Raw genomic sequence first — 9904 nt, forward strand, 5'->3', positions numbered from 1 at the left:
AATCCCTGATCAAATGGCAGACAATCTTTGTATACCTTCCAACAATCCCTCAGCAACTCTCGATCCAACTCTTGGTCCATCCAGCTCTCCCGCACAAAGCTTTGACTTGAAGACCCCTCCATCATCCACAAATTGAACACCATGCTAAGCTAACACTAGCATGCGCTCTGCATCAGCTTCAAATTAACAAGCTTCAAACTACCAACCTGTAGCGGCATATGGTTCCTAGCAGCTCTCAACCTTGATCCCCAAGATGGCACTAGCATAAGACTCAAACCTGTTTACCTAGTGTAGCAACTCGCGAACGGCACCCTTCCTGACCATTAAACCATCTGCAGTGACAACTCTTGTCCCCTGTGCCACACTCACAGAACAGCCAGATATGCCTCTGTAGTAGGACCCAATGTCCTTGGGCCCTTCCTGGGAGCAGACAACAAGCATTCCCTTCTTCTCAGTTTTTCCCTTCTCAAATCAGCTCTAAAAGTTCATCTGTCTAATCTCGAGAAGCACAAAGCCTCTCACAAAGCTAATTCTGGCTCTAATGGTTAGCCTGATACTGATATCCACGTTAGAAGATCTCTCTCTCTCTCTCTCTCTCTCTCTCTCTCTCTCTCTCAAACACATAGGCAGAAGAAAAAGATGAGATAGCAAACATTTATATCTTCAGAATAAATCCCCCTTTAAGGGGTTTTACATGTATGACAAGCCTCTGGCTGCAGAGGCGCTCATGTCTAATCCAAAACAGAATCCTAATTGACTTTGCATCTGGGTGTCTGTGAAAAACCCTCGCTACCTGTAAAAATCAGCAGAACAAGCAGACAATGAGCCTGTAGCTTTCCCAAAAACATAATAAAGAAAGAGCGGCAGAGTATAAGACATGACTTACCAAACCAAATCATATTCATCATTGAATGCCAGCTCCTCTGCATCAGTTTCGAAGACAAAACGGAAGATATTAAGCATCCGCGCCCTCGATTCACCACTCATCTTCCAGAAAATGGTCGCGTACACTTCAGGGCTCTCCATGATAACATGCACAGCACCGAAACCCTTGCTCTGGTGGGACCTCTTGCCATAGCGCATGATGGACAAGCCACTATCAAGTTCTGCATCCCGCAACACCTGTATATCATTTAGGACCCTGTGCCAATCCTGAAGAGAGTGGCAGTCATCACCAAGAAGGCGAATGTTCTGCTCCTTCAAGATGGCGATAGACTTCTCCCTGCATCGATCAAGCATCTTCCGTACCAAAACTTTCTCCATTCCAGAAAGCTCTGATAACTGCTTTGTCAATGCATCCACTCGCTCTTTGAGATTGCTACTTTCCATTGTCAGGCCGTCCACTTGCTCTTTGAGATTGCTATTTTCCATTGTCAGGCTGTCCAGTTGCGCTTTGAGATTGCTACTTTATGTTATCAGGCCATCCAATCGCGCTTTGAGATTGCTACTTTCTGTCGTCAGGCCGTCCACTCGCTCTTTGAGATTGCTACTTTTTGTTGTCAGGTCATCCACTCGCTGCTGAAGCATGTGCACTTGCTGTTCCAAATCAATCCCTTGATGCCGCAAATGAATAAGGCCCAGCCCCTCCTTGGTATCCTCCATGGCCTTCTTGGAGGAGGAGGCGGTCAAATCTCTGATTGACGATATTTTCTTGGAGGAGTAAACCTTCCTGTTCCTTTCCTCGCTTCATCTCTACAGCGATGAAATTCCTGCTAGCCCATTCTTGAGCCGGGAAAAGCGATCCATCCTCTTTGACCAAAGGTGCTGATACAAGGGCACGGAGGTCCTTCTTTGCCAAACCGAGCTTCTTACCTGCTTCCATTAGACCGTGACCCATGGCCAACTGGATGGCAGCACGCAGATCTTGTCCAGGATGTACAAGAGACACGCATTCGAAGCCTGATTCCAGATAGACAATCCTGATCCGGGGAAGATTTTTTGCGCCCTCGCCCTCGGCTACCTTCCCTGCAGGTGGTACGTAAGCCATTCCGCGTCAATGTCTTGCCAATAAACAGGCTGTTGCAGAAAAAATTGCGGAGAGACAGAAAAAAAAGGAGAAGAAAAAGGGGGGACGCTGAGTAGACGGGTGCGGCCAGAGAAAGAAAAAGCGTTTTGGGGGAGATACTCGGCTTGCTTAGGGTTGAGGCCCGAGGGTCACACGCAGGCGGATACAAATTATCTGCCTTTATTTATATATTAAAAAAGAAAAAACCATTCGACCAACAAATCAAGTTTGCCCACCTCAATTCTTCTAAGCTCTCCTCCTGCCACTTTAGAAGGGCTTGAGCCATGGATGCATAGGCATGGGCAGGCAGCTCTCCCCAACTCTTTACTTTTCCCTTTGCTGGACATCTCGCACACCCAATGACTAATCGCCATGTCAAAAGCAACTATGTCCAGGAGCCCACTCCTCTAACACAAGCCTTAGCGTTTGCCAAGTCTAATTTCCAAGTTTCTGAAGAATCTAAATAAAAACAAAATGTCATATTACCTTCTTGAAGAGGCACACCTCATCCATCTTAGTTTGTAATGTCATATTACCAACTTGAAGAGGCGCACCCTATCCATGGCAATTTATATCATGACTTCACATCAAGATTACTTTGACTTCACACCATACATATCTAGAGTTCCATTCACATGCAACTCATGCACACCAAATTCACACATAGTTCACATCTAGTTGATCCAATAGCTCGATTTGCATGTGCTATGCGGCTCCCCTTTTGGCCATAAGAGTGATGGTAGTTAGAGATGAGGCGGTCTCACCCCCTCTCCCCCAACCTTGTTGGGACAAGGCCACCCCCTCATATAGGGCCAAGGCCGCCCATCATCCCCCATAAGGTGGTGGTACCCTCTGCCTTGAGGTTGCCAACATATGGACTTATGATACGAAGAGACTTGAATCCACATCCAAACTTTGGGACTAAAAGCTCTATGGAGTCCATGCAATTACCATCCACCGTTGCTTCCTCCCTCTTCCTCTTGTGCAATGCACTCACAACGTTTTTGCTCTTGATTGAGATTGAATTATCATTCATACTCCCTCCCTCCATAGCCTCATCCCCTCATCCTCCTAAGAATCTCTGCTAAGGATGGATTGAGCTAGGCTCCATGCAATCAGTTGTATGCAAGAGAATGATCTCTATGTTTCCATATGGACACATTTGGATATTTAATGGAAATGGATGATACTAAAAAAGTGAACTAAATTGGCATTACATGCTAATGGCCTCCACTTTCTCAATCACCTTGTAAGATTTATATTTTTTTATTACTTTCAAGACCCTTTTTTTCTTGAATAAGATGCGGATGTAATAGATCTTCCATGGGGCATGTGTTTCTTTTATACCAATCCCTCACTTAGACCCTTGTTCTTTTGCTTTCCAAAGTAAAAGATGCAAAAGATGCGTTCTGTGCTACTCGAAACCACTACCTCTACTACACAACCAGACTTGTGACTCTTGCTTGTTCTGCATAGAAGACCTCGTAAAATTATCCCCCTTTTGTTGTTCCTTTATCCCTTAACTTTGAAAATATTTGCTAGGTTTTCCTCTTTTGCATGGATATGTTTGTGCCAATCTTTACACCATTCACATAACCATCAAGAATGAATCTCGCTTTTTTTCTATTTAATGCAAACATAGTTACACTACCACACACATATACCACCTGTACTAAGAGCCCCATCCACAACGAATATCCTACTCGAAAATGTGTGGAAATGAATCTAGAGAATGCACATAAAAATCTATCTATATTTGTTTGTGTTGCAACTTAGGTATGAGATCTCTTCACCTTTCCATTTACAAAAGTTAGCAATGCGAGCAAAGTCTCGACTCTTTTATTCGAATTCAAGGGATGACCAAATCAAAACTAGTAAAAAGTACCTTTGGCACTATCTATGGCAATCTGGATGTGTTGCCTCCATGTTAAAGGCATGTCCTTTTCCTCTCCAGAATTACTTATATGTTGAATTGAGCATCAAAGTAAAATTTGTAGTTATATATTTTGAAAAAAGGAAACAAAGAATCCACAATTTTCTCACCAAGCATGTGCTCCGAAAGTGAGCCATTTGGAACATACTCTTGCACCAATATATTACTCCCCTACATAAGCCAAATCAGGAAACATAGTTCTCTATGAGCTTAAACCAATGTGCAAATTGTACATTCCATTGAACCCGCTCTTGTGATACATGTGATGCATTCTCAACTAGAAAAGAGTTTCTTAATAAGCACAAATGCTAATGCATGAGACTTGTTTCTCATGCCCATAGGCTTAGCAACTCACTAGCCTCCTCATAAAAGCCCTCAAGATTGGCTCTTTGGTTGTGATGAATTCTTATGCTTCATCAGCTTCAATCTTGACCTCTTTGGTTATGTTCACACTAGATTAAGACTGATCTAATATGGTTTTTTTGTCTCTCTCTTTTTTTTTTGGGGGGATGAATTCTTGTGCTTCATCAACTTCAATCTCAACCTCTTTGGTTATGTTCACACTGGATTAAGACTAATCTAATATGGTTTTTTCCTCTCTCTCTCTCTTTTTTTTTGGGAGGGGGGGAGGGGGGAGGATATGATAATCCTTCCTCCACCAGATCACTCAACATTGGTGGTAATATTGCTCCAAATACGAATGTTCAAGATAAGGAATGATTTTGCCCATCTGATTGCATTGGCACCTACTATCTGCAAGTTTAAGCTGGATCCTGGGAGGCTGCAAAGACTCCAAGTCTGATGCAGGTCTCCCTACACATAATTGTTGAGATATCGAGCTCCACTCGTGATATGCCAGGGTGACCGTTGTGCATTTATGTCACCGACGTGTCAGTTGTGCAGATGCGGTTGGTACACCGCCCATGAATAATAGCTAGATGATAGCTATCCTTATCTACTCTAGTTCGTGGCTCAGTTAGTATGCCACCTTAGTTAGTTGAGTTTGGTTTTGAGACCCATATATAGGGTTCTTCTATTTCTTTGTACTTGACTCCTTTTTGGCTTACACAACTAAGAAGAGGAAAACTGTTTTCAGCCTCCACCTCTGTGTGTATTCCCCCATTGTGCAAGCAAGAAAGCTACAAGTGAGACTCCTTCCTTCTCTCCCACAATCTTGACATGGTATCAGAGCCTTGTTCGTGGTAAGGAGCTCAAGAAAGAAAGCCAAGCTCGCGGTGTCACGGTGAAGCAAGAGGGCAGTATATGCTGCGGGAAAGGGCTTTAGCCCTTGGCGACCCTGTTTTTTTGATTTGAGGCCATTTCGGGGCCTGTTTTGGAGGCGGAAGTTTTCTGCACGCACTCAGGAAAAGGCCCAGTTTTATGCTGTGCAGCCACTGTTCTATAGGTCGGTGAAAAGTTACTGTAGAAATTGCATCGTATGCTTGTGTGCAGAGACATTGGGAGTTACAGAATCATCCTTGTTGCCTGTTGATGCAAAATCGTCACTAGGAAGTGACTGTGTGGTCAAATACCACTTTCTTCAGTTTTGCAGATTTGCCTTTGTGAGGCTGAAGCTGTGTTCTTTGCAGTGACAGAATTTTTTGCAGTGTTCTGTAACAGCGTCTGATTCTCTCTCACAGATTGTCACTGAAAAGCTTGACAAGAACAACTTCCAAGCATGGAAGTTTAGAATGACGAATTTCCTTATGGGAAAAGGATATTGGGAATTTGTTGCAGGAAATGAAGAAGAACCAGTTCTTCCTGATGTTCCCAATCAACAGCAAATGCAGGCATTTAAAGCATGGCATGAGAGAGCCAGGAAAGTTATGTACTGGCTGTCTATCAGTATTTCAGACTCTATGATTGTGCATATTCAGGATGCAAGTACGCCAAAGGAGGCATGGGATACTTTGTCAAAAATGTATAGCACAAATACTCAAGCCAGAAAAATGCAGCTCAAGCAAGAGTTGCATAATGTGCAAAGAGAAAATATGAGCATCAATGACTACCACATGAAGGTGAAGAAGATTGCAGATGCACTTGCTTCCATTGGGTCGCCAGTGGAAGATGATGATTTAGTTTCTGTGACCTTGAATGGTCTAGGAAAGGATTATGCACAGTTTCGAACATCCATTTCCGTCCGTGAAAGATTTCCTGATTTTGAGGAGTTGATTGCTCTTCTAATTTCTGAGGAGCAGAGAAATGGTGGTGCATCTTCTTTAGGAGGAACTTCAAAAGAAGCTGTCTTCTACTCAAATGCTGGAAGAGGTAGAGGCAGAGGTAGAGGAGGCCGATCTGGAGGCCGTGATAGAAATCAGAATATGCAGCAAACTCAAGAAAACGAGTGCTATGGAGGAGGACGTGGTAACTCTAGAGGCAGGGGGAGCCAAAGAGGTCGTGGTGGATGGCAAAGAGGGCAAAATGCAAACAGCAATGTTGAATGCTACTACTGTGGTAAAATAGGTCATATGGCTAAAGACTGCTATAAAAAGCAGAATGACATCATGAATGGAAAACTGCAACAAGGAAATTATGCATCTTCTAGTAGACAGGGTGATGACAGAAATGAGCATGAACAATTCTGCGACAAGTGCAGAAGAAAGCAACGATGTATGGTATGTTGACTCAGGTGCATCAAACCACATGACAGGTCATGCAAGGAAAATGGAAAAACCAGGATCTGTGGAGACTGGTGATGATACTGCACATCCTATTGTGCAGATTGGAAAAATTCCTTTGTCTATGCAGGATGGGAAAAAGAAATACCTGTCTGATGTATTTCATGTCCCGAATATCACCAAGAATCTGGTTTCTGTTGGTCAAATGGTTGAGCAGGGCTTGCAGGTCAGATTCAATCCTCATGGATGCTTTGTTGAGGATATGAAAAATAAAGGTCGCTTGATAGCAAAAGGAAAGAAGAAGGGCACAATGTTTACGTTGGATGCAGACATGTCTGAATTGAGTGCAGCAATGTTTGCACATGGGACCGGTGTAGTTGCAGATATTGATATCTGGCATAAATGCATTGGTCATGTTAATGTACAGCGACTTAAATCAATGCAGGCCCAAAATAATTTTGCAGGATTGCCTAAATTCAAGGTTGCAGAAATGCATAAGGTATGTGAAGCCTGTCAGTTTGGAAAACAGGCAAGGAAACCATTTCCTAGACATGTTCAAGAGAGTAAGAAGCCATTGGAATTAATCCACTCTGATGTGTGGACTACTAAAGCTGCATCTCTTGGAGGCTGTCATTATTTTGTTACTTTTATTGATGACTATAGCAGAAAAGTTTGGGTGTATTTTATGAAAAAGAAAAGTGAAGTTTTTGGGCATTTCAAAACTCTTAAAGCTATGGTTGAAAAAGAAACAAGCCTGCAAATAAAATGCCTAAGGTCAGATGGAGGGGGAGAGTACCTCTCAAATGAGTTTGCAAGGTTCTTGCAGGAGCATGGCATAAAGCAACAATATTCATGCAGTCATACCCCACAGCAAAATGGAATTGCAGAAAGAAAAAATAGGCATATTGGAGAGGTATCTCGTGCCATGCTCAATGAAAAAGACCTGCCAGATTTTTATTGGGCTGAAGCAGTTGCTACAGCAGTCTACATAATGAACAGGACTCCCACTACAGCAATACATGGAATGACTCCAGAGGAGAGGTATACTGGTAGGAAACCAGATATTTCTCATTTAAATTTTTTTGGTTCCATTGCCTATGTACATGTGCCAGATGAGTTGAGATCCAAGTTGGATCCAAAAGCTGAGAAGTGTATCTTTATTGGTTACTCTCTGCAGCAAAAAGGGTATAGATGCTATAACCCTTCTACTCGTAAGTTTACAGTGAGCAAAGATGTTGTTTTTTATGAGATGAGTAGTTGGTATAAACCAGTAAATGTGATTGATAATGTAGATGCACAAAATGGTAATGCTATACAGAATTCACAATAGCTCACAAAATATTAGTGGACCTGGAGCGTCCTTTAGCAGTGGTTCACATTCTTCGCCATGGACAGGAAGATTGAGATCAGGAGAATCTTCTCAAAGCAATGCAGATAGTGGTATGCAGGTGTCACGAAAAGGAAAAGAGAAGGTTGATCAGCCCATGTTTGATGTGAATGCAGGTCACTCTTATGTGGATGGTGAATCCAGTGGCTCAGAACAGAGCATTGATGATGAGTTGGGTATTCCTTCTATTGTTACACCTGGAGTAAGGAAGACCAGGGATGTTTTGAGAGCACCTGGGAGTGAACCTACTTTGCGCAGGTCTACGAGAGCTAGGTATCCTGTGGATAGACTGAAATATGATGGATTTACAGCCATTCACTATGCATATATGGTCAAAGTGATACAGGAACCAGAACCCACTTCTTTTGAGCAAGCCATGGGAAAAGAAAAATGGGAGAAAGCCATGGATGAAGAAATGGATGTCTTGGAAGCAAATGCTACATGGGAATTGGTACCTTTGCCTAAAGGTAAGAATACAATTGGCTGTAAGTGGGTTTATAAGGTGAAGCACAATGCAGATGGTTCTATGAACAGATACAAGGCAAGATTAGTAGTCAAGGGGTATGCACAAACATATGGCATTGACTACGAGGAAACATTCAGTCCGGTTGCAAGGATGGCAACCGTAAGAGCAGTCATTGCTATGGCTGCATCAAAGGGGTGGTCTTTACATCAGATGGATGTAAAGAATGCCTTCTTGCATGGTGATTTGCAAGAAGAGGTCTATATGGAGCAGCCACCAGGTTATGTACATGCTGTTCATCCTGAGTTTGTTTGCAGGTTGAAGAAAGCCTTGTATGGCTTGAAGCAAGCACCTAGAGCATGGTCTGACAAGATAGGGCAGTATCTTGTCACTATTGGCTTTCAAATTTCCAAGGCAGATTTCTCACTTTATGTGAGAAAAACAGAGAAAGATATTATGCTACTTGTCATTTATGTTGATGATTTAATTATGACAGGTGACAGTGATGAAGATATCCTTCATGTGAAAATGCTATTGAAGCAGAAGTTTGAGATGAAGGATTTGGGAGAGCTGCGTTATTTCTTAGGCATTGAGGTGATTAGATCACCAAGTGGGATACAGCTCTTGCAGAGGCAGTATGGATTGGACATGCTGTCCAAATATGGGATGACAGGCTGTAAGCCTATTTTAGTTCCTTTGGAGCAGAATGTGAAGCTGAGCACAGATGCAGGTGAGCTTCTGGAAGACCCTACTATGTACAGACGCATAGTAGGAAGCTTGATTTATATGACTATTACCAGGCTAGATTTGAGCTAAGCTGTTGGATTGGTAAGTCAGTTTATGCAGGCTCCAAGGAAACTGCATTTGGATGCGGCTAGACGCATATTCAGGTATGTGAAGTCCACATTGCAGTATGGACTATTTTATGAGACTGGGGTTCAAATACTGTTGCATGGATACACTGATGCTGATTGGGATGGTAGCATTTCTGATAGACGATCTACCAGTGGATATGTGTTCTCTTTTGGGAGTGCTGCAGTCACTTGGAGCAGTAAGAAACAGCCTACAGTTGCCTTGTCGAGCACAGAGGCTGAGTACAGGGGTGCAGCAATGGCTGCATGTGAGGTAGCTTGGTTGCATAAGCTACTTTATGATATGCATCAGTCTACAGATGGGCCAGTTGTCATTTATTGTGACAACATGAGTAGTATACACTTGGCAAATAACCCAGTCTATCATGCTAGAACAAAGCACATTGAGGTGCATTATCACTATGTGCGGGAGAGGGTTTTATTAGGTCTTATTGATCTAGTTTATGTCAGCACAGAGGATCATGTAGCTGACATATTCACGAAGGCATTGGGCGCAGAGAAGCTGCGCAAGTTCAGAGACCTGCTTGGTGTGCAGGAATTGGGATTGAGCTCAAGGGGGAGTGTTGAGATATCGAGCTCCACTCGTGATATGCCAGGGTGACCGTTGTGCATTTATGTCATCGACG

General features: G+C 43.0%; 1 protein-coding gene across 1 annotated transcript; it reads right to left on the minus strand.

Annotated features, from left to right (window-relative positions):
• Nucleotides 1-1546: 1546 nt before the first annotated feature.
• Nucleotides 1547-2082, minus strand: LOC148010582 (uncharacterized). The gene has a single exon (XM_087671553.1). It carries the CDS (start codon nt 1985-1987, stop codon nt 1547-1549), a length of 441 nt encoding a protein of 146 aa, XP_087527679.1. The 5' UTR covers nt 1988-2082.
• Nucleotides 2083-9904: the final 7822 nt, after the last annotated feature.

This window comes from Lygodium microphyllum, chromosome 29, assembly GCF_053477565.2.
Source record: "Lygodium microphyllum isolate KBCC chromosome 29, Lygodium_microphyllum_v1.1.10, whole genome shotgun sequence".
NCBI lineage: Eukaryota > Viridiplantae > Streptophyta > Polypodiopsida > Schizaeales > Lygodiaceae > Lygodium > Lygodium microphyllum.

What these genes read in the sequence shown, in the direction of transcription:
- LOC148010582 (XM_087671553.1), bottom strand. Translation starts at nt 1,987, where the DNA reads ATGGCTTACGTACCACCTGCAGGGAAGGTAGCCGAGGGCGAGGGCGCA.